General features: G+C 37.5%; 1 protein-coding gene across 3 annotated transcripts in view; it reads left to right on the top strand.

The window, feature by feature from the left end:
* Nucleotides 1-2,114: 2,114 nt before the first annotated feature.
* The window catches only part of mtrr (5-methyltetrahydrofolate-homocysteine methyltransferase reductase), an 85,821-nt gene continuing 67,288 nt past the window's right edge, over nt 2,115-20,647 (top strand). For 2 of the 3 annotated variants that reach the window (XM_061922046.1, XM_061922048.1), the window contains exons 1-8: nt 2,305-2,422; nt 2,549-2,847; nt 2,960-3,077; nt 7,446-7,893; nt 11,185-11,298; nt 11,374-11,530; nt 14,435-14,523; nt 15,179-15,359. In XM_061922046.1, coding sequence (XP_061778030.1) covers nt 2,367-2,422; nt 2,549-2,847; nt 2,960-3,077; nt 7,446-7,893; nt 11,185-11,298; nt 11,374-11,530; nt 14,435-14,523; nt 15,179-15,359 — 1,462 coding nt within the window. In that variant the 5' untranslated portion in view covers nt 2,305-2,366. Of the gene's footprint in view, nt 2,190-2,304; nt 2,423-2,548; nt 2,848-2,959; nt 3,078-7,445; nt 7,894-11,184; nt 11,299-11,373; nt 11,531-14,434; nt 14,524-15,178; nt 15,360-20,647 lie in introns of those variants that run through there. The other variant, XM_061922047.1, reaches the window with a different exon arrangement.

Below are 20,647 nucleotides of genomic sequence, written 5' to 3' on the forward strand. Positions count from 1 at the left end.
GGTGGATCCCTACTCTATATTCTTTAACCCACTACTACCCACCACGCAGTCTGATAGCTTATCCATCCATCCATCCATCCATTTCCTACCGCTTATTCCCTTTCGGGGTCGCGGGGGGCGCATATCAATGATGAAATATTAACATTACAACACATGCCAATACGGCCTTTTTAGTTTACTAAATTGCAATTTTAAATTTCCCGGGAGTTTTTTCTTGAAAACGTAGCGTGTTAGGAATATGAGCGCTGCACACACACACACAGCTAAAAGTCGTCTGCTTTAACGGCATAATTACACAGTATTTTGGAGATCTGTGTTGCTAAATATTTTGCAATTTGTTCAATTAATATTGGAGGAGTCAAAGTAGAAAGATGGAGTTGGGAAGCTTTAGCCTTTAGCCACACAAACACACGGGGATTCCATGTTTAAAATTCACAGAGGTGAAACTTTACTATGGATCACAGCGGACATGGATCCCAACCAAATGTCAACCAGCAGGTTTCGGTGAGAAAATTGTGGTTAAAAAATCACTTCTTACCGGAGATCAGCTGAGCTTGTGCCGCCCATAAAGCTGCCGTCGACTTCCCTGAGACACTGCGCGTCAACACGCGGCCGTGGATAAACACTTCCGACTATCAGGTACTGTTAAACTCATTAAAACACTAGCAACAAAATAGAAAGATAAAGGATTTCCCAGAATTATCCTAGTAAATGTGTCTAAAAACATATGAATTTGTCTCAATGCAATCGCATTTTTTTTTTTACTTTTTTTTTTTTTTTTTTCTCTAGTCCGTCGCTATCAATATCCTCAAACACGAATCTTTCATCCTCGCTCAAATTAATGGGGAAATTGTCGTTTTCTTGGTCCGAATAGCTGTTTTTGTTGGAGGCTCCCATTAAAAACAATGTGAATATGTGAGGAGCCATCAACATGTGACGTCATCATCTGCGACTTCCGGTAGTGGCAGGGCTTTTCTCTTAGCACCGAAATATGCGAACTTTATCGTGGATGTTCTCTACTAAATCCCTTCAGCAAAAATATGGCAATATCGCGAAATGATCAAGTATGACACATAGAATGGACCTACTATCCCTTTTTAAATAAAAAAATCTCATTTCAGTAGGCCTTTAACACCGTGTTTTTTTAAATATGTGTATATTGGTTTATATCCTATGTTTTCTGAATGCAATCCTAATATGCTAACTTACTTTCCAGTATTTCTCTTTCTCTATTGTATTTCTTACATTGTATTAAAACATGGTCAACATTTTCTATCTGATGGCAAAAATCACACAGCCCTGTAGTATGTTTTCCTATCAATTTTAGTGAACTATTTAGATATACAAGTACAACCCATTTATTTATTTATATGTATTGTGGCGGGCACTAGGACCATGCTCACACCCAGCAGAAGGGGTGTGGTTTGTTCTCCTGGGAGACACTTTAAAATTGCATGTTGTGTTGTGTTTGTGAAAATTCTCATGTTGGCAGTCTGCAATAAAGACCTGAAAGAAACAACCCTGTGTTTCTTGCATTTGCCACATTGGATCACGTCAGGGTCACCAATGTGGCAAATGCAAGAAACACAGGGTTGTTTCTTTCAGGTTGGGTCATTATTGCAGACTGCCAACATGAGAATCTTCACAAACACAACACAACATGCACTTTTAAAGTGTCTTCCAGGAGAACAAACCACACCCCTTCTGCTGGGTGTGAGCATGGTCCTAGTGCCCGCCAGAGTATGTCCTAATCTTATTCCAGTAATAATGTCTTCTTCCTTCCTATTTCTACCCCTCCTCTCATTACACCTACTCTCCTCTGGACTTTGTAATACTCTCTACCTTTTGTTTCCTTATTCCAATTATCCTGCCACTTTTTATTGTGTTCTATCTTAATTATGCTCTTCACTTCTTCTTTACTGTGCTTAATCTGCATCGCAATGTTTAGCTTCTTACAAATGTACGTCATTTTACACAAATGATACAACATTAGTTGAATTTTGTTTTTAAAATAAATAAAAAATCCAGTGGTGTTAATTGCTATTTTTAAATACTATTCAAAGACGAGTTGGAATAAAGGCAACATTTCTGCTCATTTGGTGTCTTCCGATCTCGCGAGAGTTTGACCAGTGGGTAAAAAAGGCTTTGCGCTGGGTGGGATCGACGACTTCCCCTTTATTTATGAGCAGGTATTACACATTTTCCCTTGGTTTTATACAAATTTATAAAAAATATCGTAATGAGTAATAGTAGTAACGATTTTACTTACTATATAGTACCTTAATAGACACGCGTGACTCCACGTGTTAAGTAACTGTTGAGGGATGACGTAACTTCCGGGTAACCTATGGCAATGTTTAGGTGTTATGAGAGCATTTTTGACGCGAAACTCTTTATACTTGTCTGATTTCATCTATTGTAGGTAAATCACCTAAGCAACGCGATGTTTATTATCTGCTTAGTTATCTTTAACTTGTCTTTTGCGCCATCTTGTTCTGCTGTCCCAGCACTGCTTGTTAACTGTAAACATGTCTGTGCTGTCATCCAGCATGCCCGGTGAAGTCAAGCCTCGGATGGTGGTTCTCTATGGCTCTCAGAAAGGTCAAGCTCAGTCGTTAGCGGAAGGGATCGCTGAAGAGGCAGGGGTGCATGGACTCCTCGCTGAGCTCAGTTGCTTGAATGAAAAGGAAAAGTACAATCTGGAGAAGGAAAAGTCCCCTGTGGTCTTCATTGTGTCCACCACTGGAGACGGGGAGCCACCTGACAACACTCTGCAATTTGTCAAGCATATCAAGAAGAAGACCCACTCCTGTGATTACTTAAAACACCTCAACTATGCACTTTTAGGTAAATTATATTATGGCGGCATGTGTTGTGAACCTTTATTCTGTGTGCCTTTTTAATATTCTGAGTATGTGATACAGATTTATCATACTTTTCCTCCCTCCATGCACTTCAGCTTTAGGAGACACAAATTATGCAAACTTTTGCAACTGTGGGAAGACTATTGAGAGGCGTCTACAGGAACTTGGGGCACAACAATTCTATGCAACGGGATATGCAGATGACGGTGTAGGGTAAGGAATGCAATGTAAACATTATTGCACGGACTAAATTAGGGCTGGGCGATATTGCCTTTTTTTAATATTGCAATATTTTTAGGCCATATCGCGATATATATTACGATATTTTGCCTTGGCCTTGAATGAACACTTGATGCATATAATCACAGCAGTATGATGATTATATGTGTCTACATTAAAACATTCTTCTTCATACTGCATTAATATATGCTACTTTTAAACTTTCATGCAGAGAGGGAAATCACAACTAAGTCAATTGACCAAAAGTGTATTTATTAAAGTTATTAAGCAATGCACAAACATTCAAGTCATTTCCAAAACATAAATTGCAAGATTGTCAGAGACATTGTAAGTGTCAAATAAAAATGAGCTGCATAATAGGAAATCAAATTCGTCCTTCACTATGTGGTATGTTACTAAGGTTATGAAATTCTCTTCATTCTCTAGCAAGTGACTTTACAAATGATGCTACATATTATATTATATTATCATTAGTAAATATAAGAAAGAAGAGCAAACATTGTTTTAGAAAGACAATAATATATAATATGTATATAAATACAATTTATGATTTCATAATTATACATATAGGTTATATTAAAATGTATATATTACCACTTTATATGGAATTTAAATAAATTGTGTATATATAATATATATATATAAGTGTACAAATGTATATGTTTGATTTAAATGTTAAACTGTGTATATGAGATGTGTGCTACATATATGTTGCTTATATATTGTTTAAAAAAAAGTAATATAAGTGAAGCATGTTTTAGATTTTATATATTTTGAATCTTGTTTTTGTTGTGATGGGGTAGGTTTATATAAGCGTTGCTTCAACCTACACCCTTTCGGCTCAATCATTGCTCAAATGAGTGTTTTTTTGTTGTTGTTGTTGTTCTTTGTTTTATGTGAAGATTGCCGAAATAAATAAATAAATAAATAAATATTAGTAGTAATGCTACTTTTAATAACAACACTCCCCCCACACTTGACAAATTACGGTTGTCTGTTCGACATATTCCCACTTGAAGCCGTACCACCGCCAGACGATGGAAACCCTGCTGTTTTTATCGGGAATGAAGTCTTCCTTCATTTGTTACCAGATCCGCACCATCTTTCTCTCGTACGGCTACGTTAGCAGCTAACGTTAGCCACGCCGCTACCTCTCTGCCCTGTGAGGGATTTGTATGTGACGTGTGACGTGACAGTTTGTGACGTATGTAAGAATGTGCGCCTGCTTGTCTGCGAGAAGGAGAGACAGGAAAGAGCGAGGAGAGCCTGAAGTGTACACCCGCAGCTAAAAGTCCTGCGTGAGAACGTACAGTATACTTGAATATTACGATATAGTCATTTTCTATATCGCACAGAGACAAACCCGCGATATATCGTATACATCGCCCAGCCCTAGACTAAATATCATACCTAGGGATGGGTACCAAATTCTGTACTTTTATGGCACTGACCAAAATTCCGTCGGTACTACCAGGTATCGATCAACGTAAACTCAAACAGTGCCATATAGTTCGTTACCTTTGTTGCATGCGATGTCTCATCCGTGTGCAGACTCAGCCAGCTCAAAAACTTAGTGAGCAAACAAGCACTTAAAGCAGACTGAGTTTGCCTCGAGGTCAGGAAAGATACTTGTACGTATCCCCTCTTGTTTATACAAATGTGTCAGAGTACATACAATAACAAGACAAACATCAATTATGGTAATAATTCAGTAATTATTAGTTTGTTAAATGGATTTGCATTCACTGGTGTCAAGTTGTCCTCGCAAGATCCATCCATCCATCCATTTTCTACAGCTTGTCCCTTTCGGAAATGTGGGGGGTGCTGGAGCCTATTTCAGCTGCAATCGTGCAGAAGGAAATGCAACCTTACCCGAGCAAAAACTATGCATATGTATTCGGGAGAGTCTTGATACCAATTCCCTTAACCCAGCCACACACAAAAAAGCTTAAGCTTCCACGCTTTTCCGATAATTCATCTGGTTTGTCTTGTAGAATGACTTCGTAGCAAAAGATAGTTTATGTCTGGGAACTCCACTGATATCCTTGATATCACTCGACAGATCTTTTTTTGATAAAGTATAGGGATCTATTCCATTGCGCAGTTAAGATTTTTTTGCTCATATCTGCTTTTTGCTGGAACATCAAGAGTACTCAGTACCCTTGTGTACCGAGTTTGCACTCTGCTTGCTGCACAACAGCCATTTTGGCTTAGTTGACCACTGCTTTATTTCACTTCCGGGAAGACGTCCCGTGTCGGAATATAAGCAATACTTACAGTTAGGGGTGTCACAATATAAAAAATGTCATATCGCGGTTATTGCGACCATAATTATCATGGTTATCATTATTATTGCAGTATTATTGAATGCACTGAAAAAGTACTTATACACACTTATATAAAAAGTACTTATACCCCCAACCATTTTTTAAAAATAACAAACAAATAAACAATATACTTTCTTGGCAGAAGAAACATTAGATATTTTTCAGGTTTATAAGAGGCATGTTTTTCCTCATTTGAGTGTTTATTTATTTTGTTCATTCACAACCCCTATGTAAGACAAGCACACTTTATTGAATGAAGGGTTCTCATTTCTCTGCTGGTTGTGAGTGTCTAGTATTTAGAGAAGCGCTATACAAATCTAATCCATTATTATTTTTATTATTATTACTGATAGCCATTCTAAATCGTAAATAAACGTTAGAAAAAGTTAGCTAACAATAAAGCCAAAAACAGATGCTCTATTGCGCCTATACAGTGCTTAAAATTTTTTCCAAACACCTTTATCAAAGTTTTATATACACACTAAGTATTTATTTATGTAACGTAGTAACAGGCATATTAATAATAACAATTAGTATGTACATATTTTGACCATTTTAAGCATATGGCAGCCCATTAATTTTACAGGTGCATCGCTTTTCCCTTCAACATCAACAACACTACTAATCACAACAGACATTATGAGGAACAACAAACACTTCTTTAAAACAAATGATGATCCTGAACTTTATATTTTTAGCCTGAATATAAGGAGGAGGAGCAAAAAGTTCAGAAGCTGTGTGCCAAACAGATTCAGCTTTGGTGAAACACTATAACATCATCATGTAGCGCAATATTGCCAAGTAGCACTATTGCTAAGTGCTCTACAAGAAATAGAAAAGAAAAACATTGTACATTGTCTGCTCTCCCTGCGATGTCGACTGATGGCATGTTTATAATTTCCCAATTAGATGAAGAATTAATCCTAATCCTCAATCCTCACAAAGGGTTAAACAAAAATTGCCAGAAACGAGCATATTTTCGTGTCTTTCTCGTCATCTCCCGGTTTAAGTTAAATGTAAAAGTTTACCAACTTCTTGGTTTATGGCCACATTCTTCTGCTATCCTAGTGACAGGCATGATTCATAGTCTAGAATTAACTTTGAACAATTTAAAGGTGATGCAGCAGCTAAATAAATCAACATAGCAGCATAATCTAGTTTGCTTTTTGTGAACACGGCGTTGCTAAAGATAGATTGTCTGCGTTAGTGCTTATTATAACAGTACCACTAATACTTGGCTAATATTCTGGTAGAAAAGATGTAAATGGAGTATTGTTCGGGGCTTTTGGATGTTTATTTAGAGAGCTTTATGGACTTAATAGAATACACCCTTTAGCTGCATTGTTAGTTACCTCGAACTTGCCGTTTGTTACAAGTTAGAATGCATAAAAAAAAGAACAACATATATGTTCTTGTCTTACAATGTTAAATAATTAGTTTTATATAAAAAAAAACATTTATTAACAATTGAGAACACACAGAATTATTTCAAATAGGTACCGTTGAGTTAATACTTGGTAATCGGTATCGTATCGATTTAAAATGTGAAAGGCAGCCATCCCTAGTTTTAATACAACTATTGTAAATACACTGATGTAGGAATAATACATAAACTGAGTGGTTCTTTTTTTAAATTTTTTTTTTTTTTACCAAGTATCACTTCAGATAACACTTGTCTTTCCATGTACTACCATAATGACCAACATTAAAATACTGTAGCGTAGTAGGCCTAAGTATTCTTTAAAAACAAGGCTAGGTTTATTTGACAAGTACATTTGATATTTTTGGCCACTGTAACATTGCATACGATTTGAAAAGTAACACTGTGTTTGAATATTTAATCAAGAGATTAATTACCACTACACGGTTTAACATTAACTGCATGAAATATCTCTTTCTCCCCTCACCCTGTGGGAACAAAAATGTTATCCATTTTGCTGAAGTTAGGTCAACAGGATTTATATCTTAATTTTTATCAAGCAAAGATTGATGTTGTTGTCCCCCCCCACCCAAGGCTGGAGTTGGTCGTGGATCCTTGGCTTGAAGGACTGTGGAAAGCCGTCAAAGCAGCCATAACCAATATGGCGTCTGATTGGAGCGTTAAAGAGGATTCAGTCCATAAAACCCTGGATTCTTCTGTACCAGATGTCCAACTAAACCTCCTAAGTCTCACTAACCACCAGACTCCTGAAGTTTCCCCTGAACCGGATCCCAAATGTGCCCCTGCGGAATGTAATGTTGTTCCAGTGTCTCCCTCAGAAAGTTCTAAGGTGGCGCCCAAAGGTGTCAGTTTAATAACAACAACAGGACCAGAGACACAAAACAAGCATCCTGGATTTTCTCCTGCACCTTCACTGACACACTCTGGGACCCCTCTTTCTGATTTATCTCTAAATGTTCCTGCTTTGCCCCCGTCTTTCTTGGACGTGTCTCTACAGGAAGTCATTCCTGCCGAAGGAGAGGTGAGAAAGACGCTGTTAAAACCGTCAATGTTTCCCATATTAACTATTTTTATTATACAAACCCCGTTTCCAAATGAGTTGGGAAATTGTGTTAGATGTAAATATAAATGGAATACAATGATTTGCAAATCATTTTCAACCCATATTCAGTTGAATATGCTACAAAGACAACATATTTGATGTTCAAACTGATAAAGATTTTTTTTTGCAAATAATCATTAACTTTAGAATTTGATGCCAGCAACACGTGACAAAGAAGTTGGGAATGGTGGCAGTAAATACTGATAAAGTTGAGAAATACTCATCAAACACTTATTTGGAACATCCCACAGGTGTGCAGGCTAATTGGGAACAGGTGGGTGCCATGATTGAGTATAGAAACAGTTTCCCAAAAAATGATCAGTCTTTCACAAGAAAGGATGGGGCCAGGTACACTCCTTTGTCCAAAACTGTGTGAGCAAAAAGTTTAAGAACAACTTTTCTCAAAGTGCAATTGCAAGAAATTTAGGGATTTCAACATCTATGGTCCATAATATCATCAAAAGGTTCAGAGAATCTGGAGAAATCACTCCAGAACCAACAAAAATGGAGGAGTAGCTGTGTATGTGATGAAGAACCTGAACTACAAAGTGGTAAAAAACATGTCATTTGCTATAGATAATATGTTAGAATGTATTACCATTGAAATATGCCAGGAAAAAAGCAAAAACATATTCATCAGTTGTATATACAGATCACCTAAGAAACATTTGAAGAATGGATCAAGGCAATTTACATGGACATTGGTAAAAAAATAATTTTCTTATGCGGTGACTTTAATATTGACTTAGTGAACCCTAACAAGCAAAAGTCTATTGATACAATCTACAGCATCAGTTTATATCCTAAAATCACAAAGCCAAGCAGAATCACAGGACACTGTGCCACACTTATTGATCATATTTTTACCAATGATTTTGGTAATAACACTACAAGTGGTCTACTTATAACCGACATTAGTGATCATCTGCCAGTTTTTACAAAATATGATGGAAACTGCAAAAAGAACATGGAAGACGAAAGGACATTTCAAAGACTGTGCACAGAGAAGAGGATGATTGCTTTCAAAATTGAGCTACAAAAGTAAGATTGGGACAATGTGTACAATGAAAAAGAGGTTGATGAAGCATATGAACATTTCTTAAACAGGTTCATAATACTTTATGACAAACATTGTCCATGGAGACAACTCAGTAGTAAACAGAGAAAGAATAATCAACCATGGATGACAAAAGGATTAAAAAAATGCTTGTAAAAAGAAGAATATGACCCCAAAGGGAATAAGCCGTAGAAAATGGATGGATGGATGTTCTAGACCAAAAAACACTTTATATTCTCTACTGCTCACTAGTGTTACCCTATCTGAGTTACTGTGTATAAATATGGGGAAATAATTACAAAAGTACAATTCACTCACTAACAGTGTCACAAAAAAGATCAGTTAGAATAATACATAATGTTGGATATAGAGAACATACAAATGCTTTATTTATTGAATCAAAGATACTGAAATTCCACAACATATTGAAAATGCAAACAGCTAAAATTATACACAAAGCAAACTATAACCTGCTTCCCAAGAATATACAACAATTCTTCTCAACAAAAGAGGAGAAATATAATCTTAGAGAAAAATTTAATTTAAAACATTTGTACGCACATACAACACTTAAGACCTTCAGTATATCTATCTGTATGTGGAATTAAACCATGTAATGGATTAAGCAAAGCAATCAAACAATGTACTAATATGATCCACTTCAAGAAACTCTTCAAACTTGAAGTGTTCACAGTGTACAAAAAAGATGAACCATGATAAATATTGTAAAGTTATTCACCCATTCATTCTTTCATTCTCAAATTAATCTTACTTATCTCATTGTATGGAATAAAACTTACTTCAACAATTATTTATTTATTTATTTTTATTGTGATTACTTATGGGGTGTATTGTGAAGACATTGAGAACAGGAAGTGAACAAAAGTTTTAGCAACTGTTATGTAAAAGAAAAGGGGTAGGATTAAATAAGCTCTGCTTCTTCCTACTCCTTTTCAAACATGTTGAAAAGAGAAACTGGAAATTGTGATGTATGATGTTGTATGTTTGCAAGTTCGAAATAAACTCCAACTCAAACTCTACGTAAGCGGCATGGCCGGAAACCAACATTGAATGACCGTGACCTTCGATCCCTCAGACGTCACTGTATCAAAAACCGATATCAATCTCTAAAGGATATCACCACATGGGCTTAGGAACACTTCAGAAAACCACTGTAACTAAATACAGTTCGTCGCTATATCTGTAAGTGCAAGTTAGAGCTCTACTATGCAAAGCGAAAGCCATTTATCAACAACATCCAGAAACGCCGCCAGCTTCTCTGGGTCAGAGATCATCTAAGATGGACTGATGCAAAGTGGAAAAGTGGTCTGTGGTTTGACGAGTCCACATTTCAAATTCTTTTTGGAAATATTCGACATTGTGTCATCCGGACCTAAGGGGAAGCGAACCATCCAGACTATTATCGACGCAAAGTTCAAAAGCCAGCATCTGTGATGGTATGGGGTTGCATTAGTGCCCAAGGCATGGGTAACTTACACATCTGTGAAGGCACCATTAATGCTGAAAGGTACGTACAGGTTTTGAAACAACATATGTTGCCATCTCAGCGCCGTCTTTTTCATGGACGGCCCTGCTTATTTCAGCAAGACAATGCCATGCCACATTCAGCACGTGTTACAACAGCGTGGCTTCGTAAAAAAGGAGTGCGGGTACTTTCCTGGCCCGCCTGCAGTCCAGACCTGTCTCCCATCAAAAATGTGTGGGTCATTATGAAGCGTAAAATACGACTGACAGTCCTGTTGAACGACTGAAGTTCTACATAAAACAAGAATGGGAAAGAATTCCACTTTCAAAGCTTCAACAATTAGTTTCCTCAGTTCCCAAACGTTTATTGAGTGTTGTTAAAAGAAACAGTGATGTAACACAGTGGTGAACATGAACTTTCCCAACTATTTTGGCACGTGTTGCAGCCATGAAATTCTAAGTTAATTATTATTTGCAAAAAAAAAAATAAAGTTTATGAGTTTGAACGTCAAATATCTTGTCTTTGTACAGCATTCAATTGAATGTGGGTTGAAAATTATTTCCAAATCATTGTATTCTGTTTAAATTTACATCTAACACAATTTCTCAACTCCTGTGGAAACAGGGTTTGTATATTGTTGTAATTTGTCCTCATTTTTCTCTTGAAGATTTCTGCACCATTAAATCAAGACATTCTGTATGAAGTACCTATATCCATGGCAGTTCATTTGACAACAGGAGAGTCCGTCAAGACCGCCATCCTTATGCAACTGGACATCTCTGTGAGTTCATGCGTGTTTTTTGCAAAATCAAATAAACTATAGTTTGAGTTTTAAATGTTTATTTTATATCTTAAGGCTTACCCGACACTGAACTATCAGCCAGGGGATTCGTTTGATGTTTTCTGCCCAAATAGAGCCTCTGAGGTTGAGCGACTGCTCTGCAGATTAAGCCTCGAGGATCAGAAGAATCATAAAGTACATGTTTCTATACTTGAAAAAACCAAGAAAAAAGGTACACTATCACATATTCTTATATTTTGTTACCTACTTTGTGTGTGGCAAAAAATAACCAAGACAGCAGCTATAAAAGTATTGTAGCAATACGATTTGTATCTCTATCTGTGTGTGTGTAATCAGCTCCACGTGTTTGTGTTTTCATCTGTTGCGATGGGTGTGTGTTCAGATTTGTGTGTGTGTAAAACAATGTGTCCGTTTTCCAATTTCTGTGTCCCGACTCCCTGTTGTTGTGTGTGTGTGCGTGCGTGTAAAACAATCTGCATGTTCGTGTTCAACTCTGTGTGAAGCAAAAACCCTTGACGAGTGGTAGGCGATACTAATTGTCAGTACCAGGCTGATTCCTTTTACTTGAAATGTTATCGTCATTGAAAGATTTTGTCACTTCTGTAGTGCAAAATAACGAAAAATATGTGAATTTATTTGACAGTTTAATGTTCCTATTCTTTCCATTAAATATAATATTCTAACTAGATATGTCCGATAACATCGGCTTGCTGATATTATCGGCCGATAAATGCTTTAAAATGTAATATCGGAAGATATCGGTATCGGTTTCAACCTCCCGATTTTTCCGGAAGACTCCCGAATTTCAGTGCCCCTCCGAAAATCTCCCGGGGCAACCATTCTCCCGAATTTGTCCCTATTTCCACCCGGACAACATTATTGGGGGTGTGCCTTGAAGGCACTGCCTTTAGCGTCCTCTACAACCTTTTGTCTCGTCCGCTTTCCTCCATTTAAACAGCGTGTCGGCCCAGTCACATAATATATGCGGCTTTTACACACACACACACACACAAGTGAATGCAATGCATACTTGGTCAACAGCCATACAGGTCATACTGAGGGTGGCCGTATAAACAAGTTTAACACTGTTACACACACTGTGAACTCACACCAAACAAGAATGACAAACACATTTCGGGAGCACATCCAGGCTGTAACACAACAAACACTACAGAACAAATACCCATGTAACAATAGCTCTAGTATACTCTGGACTGAAGCTGTGTGCCTTCATTGTTTTTGTAGCTTTTGTTTTGAGGCATGTTTAAAAAAAAAAATAAATAAATAAATAAAATATTGCACTTTGTGAAAGTCAAAGTATAATATTTCCCATATCAGGATTATCTCAGGGAGAGCATGTCCCAAATTCCAAGCTGCTGTTTTGAGGGATGTTAAAAAAATAATGCACTTTGTGACTTCAATAATAGATATGGCACTGCCATGTTGGCATTTTTTTCCATATTGAAGTTGTTCTCTTATTTTGGAAAACCTTGTTTTTGATTGATTGATTGAAACTTGTATTAGTAGATTGCACTGTATAGTACATATTCCATGCAATTGACCACTAAATGGTAACACGTGAATAAGTTTTTCAACTTGTTGAAGTCGGGGTCCACGTTATTCAATTCATGGTAAAGTTACATTGTTTATTGCATCCAGCGGGGCATCACAACAAAATTAGGCACAATAATTTGTTAATTCCACAACTGTAATAATCAGTATCGGTTGATTTTGGAATCAGTAATTAAGAGTTAGACAATAACGGAATATCGGATATCGGCAAAAAAACCCATTATCGGACATCTCTAATTCTAACCATAATAACCTGAGCAATAACATGTCTCTTTTCATGCTATTAGTTTAATGTCACTGCAAAAAATGTATCCCAGAGCATATTTGAATAACATTTTTTTCAAGGATAGACTAAAGGTTTCCACGAATGATTTTTTTTAATCTTCAGGGTGTGTGGGGGAATGTAGTCCAGATTTGAGAACTTTAAGTACAGTTTTTTTTCATCTGGACCTAAACTAATGTGGACTACATGGTGAAAAAAGGGTTAATTGTAGGGAAGTGCCATTCGATCTGCCAGCGATCGGTATCGGCATATTTTCATGAAATAGTACATGATCGTCATTGCCGATTATTGCCTTTAAATACCGATCAAAAAACCCTGATCTCATCTGGCTGATTATCTATTTTATGTCCACTGGCTGACAAGCGAGTAGCTAATTTTGGATCCCTATACAGTGTGGAGCTGCCCCCCTAAGTTAAAAATAATCACCTCCATTACAGCAAATAAACTGCATTTCTTAGTATTTTAAGTATCATTATAAAGTATTAGAATGACACAAAACAAATACAGAGAGCAAGCGTGCTTATTACTAAGCTAGCTACTGAGCTTTTTAATGTTGATGTGTTAAACTCAGACTAATTCCCTGGATACAGGAGGACATTCAAGGAAACTATGATTAAAAAAAAAGTAGTAGATAGTAGTAGTTTTTGCTTTTGTTTAATTATTGTGTAATATAAACTTTGTTTTGGTTAAACAATTGCACTCAATATCAATATCTTGAAAACTGTACAGTTAATAAATGTATTCAGAATTTATATCGATCGATCTTACTCATGGTTGATGAGTATCTGAATATGATGTAAAACAAATCCCTGATCGGAACATCCATCGATAAATATGAATTTATTTCATTTTCACAAATAGATGAAAGGTTTCGCAATCCATACACTTAGTTATAATGAATCTTTACACAAACAAGTATATTCATTTATTTTTGTAACACAATTATTTTTTGTTTTGTTTTTGTTTTTTTGCATCAATTATTCCATGATCATCACATTTATTTGAGGAAAATTAATGTGTAAAAAATTGAGCGTTCCTGCTTCACACACAGTTAAACACGGGTGCACAGAGCGTTTTACGCACACACACAGATTTGCGATACTCCATTTGCAAATTGTTTTGCTACAACAATACTTCCGTAGCAGCTCATCCATTTTATGATAATAAACATGCCATTTTTTATGATACACGCGACCCTTTTATTTTGCCATTTGTGCCGATCCAGCTGTGAGCTGATGTTGTTTCCCTTCTGTCTCACAGGTGCTCAGTTGCCGTCCTACATCCCTCAGAACATTTCACTGCTCTACATGCTCACATGGTGTTTGGAGATTAGAAGTGTTCCCAAGAAGGTACGACCAAGGGTCCACCTTTAGGATAATTTAAATGGTTTTCCAGCTGGAAGACAATAAACAACTGCAAAAGAAAACATAAACCTCATGAAAAATGCAGTTATTTTCTAACGGTTGCTCTCATTTGTTAGAGGATTACATTTAAAATGATATTGAGAATTTACAACATAATTTATTGTTTAGTGTCCTGTCTTTGCTTAAATCAAATCAACTGTCCCCCGGAAAGATGTAATCATACTTGCAATTACCATTTAGCATCACTATATTTCAGGGTTGTAGGGTTTATGTGCAGACTTTTCTCCTAAAGTTGATTAAATTCTTGCAGCACAATCGCACCATTAAATGCAGGTCATGATTTTTGTATTTTACACCCACATCTGTGTAAACCAGGCTGTTAAGGTGTTTTAATCAAGCCTCTTCACGCTTCCTGGAATAATGTTGTGCAATCATATCATATTCACTTTGAAGTAATATCACCAGTTGAATCTTGATGACCTTTTTGACTGCAACATAAAATTGCAACAAAACTGATTTTAAAAACCCTTCATCAACACAAAGTGCTTCTAACTCCCATTTTAATTTTGCATAATGAAGCAACAGAAACAAGATGGCGACACCTAACAAACACCATAATTGTCTTCTGGCATCTTTTCAGGCCTTCTTACGAGCCCTGGCTGAACATACAGTGGACAGCGTGCAAAAAAGGAGACTGCAGGAGCTCTGTAGCAAACAAGGTGCTGCAGATTACAACCAGTATGTGAGAGAGTCTAACCTCTGCCTTTTGGAGCTTCTTGATGCCTTTCCGTCATGCTCGCCACCTCTCGGACTCCTAATAGGTCAGAGCACCTTTTTTGTTTACATTGTCAACATCAATAAATGCACCCCTCACATTTCAGAAACCATTTTTTAGCAACTATTTATCTTCTCAATGGACAACACTATAGATAAGAACTAATTTTGGAGTAGTCAGTGTACAGCTTTTATAGCAGTTACAATGCACTGAAAATGAGTCAACACACCGACATCATTGTCTTAAAAGCTGGAAACACAAGTGAGTAGCAAGATAATTGTGCAAGGGCCATGATCTGGGGCTGCATGAGTACTGCCAGTTCATTGACAGAAACATGAATTCCAACACAACATTCCGAACCGCACATCTTTCTGCACGTGCGTTTATTTAAAAAAAATTAAGATCTATGTTGTTAAATGGGCTTTGCAATGTTAAAGAAAGGATGTCTCGATTTGATATTGATATCAGATATCGGTTGTATATCAGCAAAAGAAGCGGATGATATCGGCTTGCATCTAAAATCTCCGATATAAACTCCAATTCATGCAGTCCTGCAGCGTGTTAATTTGTGCAAAGCTGGACAGCTAGTTGACACCTACATGTCCTCCAATAAGCATAAACGTATATAGCATATCTTTTCTTTTATTTTAGTTTGGGTTGTGCCGATCGATCGGCCACCAATTAGTATCGGTAGATTTTTGTGAAAAAGTCAAGATCGCCGATGCCAATTAATGGATTTTATTGCCAATCCCTTATTGGGGACACTATTTTTAGTGCCACGATTGACAAGCAGCTAGCAGCTAATTATGTGTCTCCATACACACTGGGGAGCCGCTCTTTTAAGATACTGTAATAATAATCAATTTAATGATTTAAATATACTGTATTTATTATTATCATAAGTATTAATATATTTCATTATGGCAAATAAACTATCTCTTAGTATCAATATCAAGTGGCATCACTGGAAGACAAGGCTGAACATATCACACAAAGAGGAAGAGATTAAGGAACTAGTTTAAATATTGTGTTGACACTGTTAAACTGTCAACAGCACTCACCATAAAATTGCAGTTAATACACATGATTGCTATTGGTATTGGCATTGACCGATCTCAGTCATGAGTGATCAGTATCGGAATCGGCTGCATAAAACCCTGATCAGAACATCCCCAATGTTAGTGAAGTCAGTTACAAAAGGTAAACATAGACTACTGAGAACAAGCAGCTGCACAACATTAAAGCACACAATAGCATACAAGCTAGACAAATGTAATACGTTTAGATTAATATGGGTATCGGCCAATACTCAAGTTTCCAATATCCGTGTCGTATCAAAAGCAATGAAGTTGTATCTTGTATCTGGACGAGCTTAATGTTACAACTATGGGGGAAAAAAACTTTTTTAAAGATATACATTATACCCAACCAAATCACATTTCGGAGTTCCTTGGACCTACCCATTTTCATTCATTTCTAAATAAGCCTCCAAAGTAAAACAAAAAAGCAGGATCTTAAAAGATCCTGCACAGAGGTTGTCAATAGTGGATTTTGTCTACAAATCATCACAGTCACACACAATGACAGTAACACAATATCAGCTCTTTATCCAGCAGGGGGCACTGTTCCCCTAGTAAAGACGAGCACTCAGTGACACGGACAACATACATTCTTGGTCTACTCAGTGAGGCAAAATTAATTTCCTTTTGTTGTGTCAGTTTTTTGTGCAAGTCAAGACGTCGATTGTCCTGTCCCCTTCAACATTAATGAATGTGATACATGTCTCTGTCATCATGCAGTTTCTTGATTGAAAAACTTCCCTTCCAAGTCATTAGCTGGTTGATGGGTGACAATGTAGAAAACGCCTGCAAAAGGAGCTGAGCTGTCCTCTAAAACCAGCTGTATCACAGCTTTTGACCTTATCCTGATGCCAGTTATGTTTCATGCCAGCCCTCCGATGTGTGAAAATGTGGCTTTGGAGGCTTCTTTTGGAGCAACAGATGTTGGGGGGCCTGAGTGCAGGGGTCGCCTCAGAGCGGAGGTTAATAGTGAAGTGTGACTCGGCGAGCACGAGGACACTGTTACGCACTCCTTGGGGTTCATTAGACTGCAAGATCAGAGTTTATACTCATGGGTCGACAGGGACTGTAAATAATGAGCCCAGATGCATGTCTCCATGCACTACCTCCTTATTATATGATCCTTTTTTCCCTCTATATGTGAAAAGGTCACAGCAGGATGCGGTCCTTACTCTGTAAGCCTCTTTTTTTATTTAACTTCCCGTAGGGCAGCGGTGTCCAAACTCTTTCCATCGAGAGAAAATGATGGTTGCAGGTACCACTTTAATGCATTTGTGCATGAAATATGCTAAAACCAATAAATATAATTCAATATATGCTTAAATACTTCAACTAAACAGCCACACTAGTGACAAAGCAAAAATATTTTAACACAGTTGTACTTCCCTTTTAAAAGAACTGGTGCAAAGGAGATAATGTAAATCAACTCATCAGTTCCAGACACTCGGAATTGTGAAAAAAAAAAACCTTTTTAAAGTTAAAGTCCCACCGATAGTTACACACACACACAGACACACTAGGTGTGATGAAATTATCCTTTGCATTTGACCCATCCCCATGTTCACCCCCTGGGAGGTGAGGGGAGCAGTGAGCAGCAGCGGTGGCCGCGCTTGGGATTCATTTGGTGCTTTAACCCCCAATTCCTAGCCTTGATGCTGAGTGCCAAGCAGTTAGGCAATGGGTCCCATTTTTATAATCTTTGGTATGACTCTGGCGGGGTTTGAACTCACGACATTCCAGTCTAAGGGCAGACACTAACCACTAAGCATGTTTTTAGGGACTAATTATCGTTTTACCAATATAAAACAATGCAAAATGCATATAAAAGACAAATTAAATGGCAAATAAACATTTGCCATCACTTTTACCTTTAATGAAGACTCTTGGTGGTGATGAGCAGCAAGTGGAAACAGGTGCAGGTACTTCTGACGGAATTTCCTAATGAAATGGTTCAAAAATCTGAAAGTAAGATGGGTTAACAGAAAATGAGAAAACAATTGTCATGACCTGTCGTGCAAGAAATTCCTTATGTTCGTTTTGTGGATGTTTATATTTGGTACATTTAGTCCCTGTCCAGTGGTCTTATTTTTTAGTTTCCACTTCCTGGTTCTTGTCTCTTTAGCACCTTTACTTTGTTAGCCAGTGTATTTAGCTTCAGCCCTCGCTGCTGTCTTTGCTGGTTCATTGCTAATGTTGCATTTGCTTTGTCTCATGTGCTGTCATTACGCTGACAAGGTTATTTTGTTCCCTGCCAAAGTTTAGTGTTGTGTGCACTCCCAAGCTGCACTTGCCTTCGTTGGGCTTTAAATATACTTTTACCTACACACCGGTTGCTGTTTTCTGCATTCTGGGATCAGGACCACAACAAACAATGCGTACACGTGACAACATTCTCAGAATATATCATGTAGGTAAACCCATAAATGCCACCTCCCTACTTTGTTTAAATTCAATAGTGTTTTCAATTAATTAGTGTTTCTAACCCTCTTTAACAAAGTGCTCGCAGTGGTGTTTTGTCCAAGAACAACTGCTGTGTGCTCACATGACTTGGTTTCTATCAACTGATGCACAGGACAGCTTTACGGCGCAACACGTCACACTGTTGTGAGTGTGACGCCGCACCCAGACGAGAGCTCTCCTTTTACAGCTTCACTACTTTTACTTTACATTTATGAGCAGGGAATGCAAGGTGGAACTAATCTTTGAGGCAATATAAGCGTGCTTGGTACATTTAAAACGGCGGACGGCATGTGTCTCTATTAGCGGGAACAAAATCCATCTCTGCCATCAAGGTGGCAGTAGAGGAGGAGGACAGACTATAAGCGCCATATTAACCTAGATTGTTTGGCTATACGGGGGGTCGGCAACGTGCGGCTCTCAAGGCACAAGCGGCTCTTTAGCGGCGCTCTAGTGGCTCCCTGGAGCTTTTTCTAAAAATGTATTAAAATGGAAAAAGATGAGGACAAATATGTATTTTTTGTTTTAATATAGGTTATGTAGGAGGACAAACAAAACACAAAACTTCCTAGTTGTTAGAAATGGCACTTTTTACATTAAACATACTTCACTGATGAGCGTGTTTGGCGAGCGCCATTTTGTCCGACTAATTTTGGAAGTCCTTGAACGTACCGTACTTTGTTTACATGTACAACTTTCCTTGATGCTGCCACAGAAAGATGTGTTTTATGCCACTCCTTCTTGGTCTCTGTTTCTTCATCAAACTTTTTATGCTGTGCGTGAATCCACAAAGGTGAGCATTGTTTATGTTATTGACTTGTGTGGAGTGCTAATCAGACATATTTGGTCACTGTATGACTGCAAGCTTATCGATGCTAACATGCTATTTATGCTAGCTGTATATACATAATGCATCATTATGCCTCGTATTTTAGGTATATTTGAGGTCATTTTATTTTTAGTTTCCGTTTCCTTCAACTTGAACACCCACATCTTTAGCTTTGGCCATTTTAAGCCAGTAATTTCCAGGAGTTAGCTCACCCTCTGAAAAACCTCCATTTTAGTAATGTTTTCCAATGTTGGAAAATGTGTAGAATAAATATTCCTTTTTTAACATTCCTGTCAATGAAGATTTGGATCAGCCTTCAACACAGTCATTTGTATAGTAGTCTAACATAGCTAATATAGACACTTACATCATGTGTTGCCTTCATTATAACATTTATATATGGCTCCAGTTCAGTTACAGACAGATTGTTTTTTTGTATTTTTGGTCGAGTACGGCCGTTTCAACATTTTGGGTTGCCGACCCCTGGGCTAGACTAACCATAGCAGTGAGGTGTGTTCAGTGGCACTCTGCAAGCATGGCTTTTGTTGGACTATATTACTCCATGTTTCAGCTTTATTTGGCTTAATGGTGGGTTATTTTGCTGCTGTACTCAATAAACAAAGCAGAAAAACAAAGGCAGTGTTTGAAAACCGAGAGAATTTTGGCCTTAAACCAAATCTAAAAAATGGGGCATATGAAAACCCCTGCATCTAATAATACAACTCATTAAAGCTGCTGCAAGTCACGGCTAGGTAACTTCCGAGAGGGTGCTTGCGTTCGATAATTGTGACCCGCCTTTTACCTTGTTCAAATCTTCAGGATACACACAGTGAAAAAGAGCAATGCAAGTGGTGTAAAAGTTAGTGTTTGGAGTGATTTCTGGTCTTGCTTAGCGTGGTCTGATAGATGATAAAAATTATATACATTTGGCCAATGATAGAGCTTTTATCGTGAGAATCCATGTTGATG

The sequence above is a fragment of the Nerophis ophidion genome, linkage group LG15 (genome assembly GCF_033978795.1).
Source record: "Nerophis ophidion isolate RoL-2023_Sa linkage group LG15, RoL_Noph_v1.0, whole genome shotgun sequence".
NCBI lineage: Eukaryota > Metazoa > Chordata > Actinopteri > Syngnathiformes > Syngnathidae > Nerophis > Nerophis ophidion.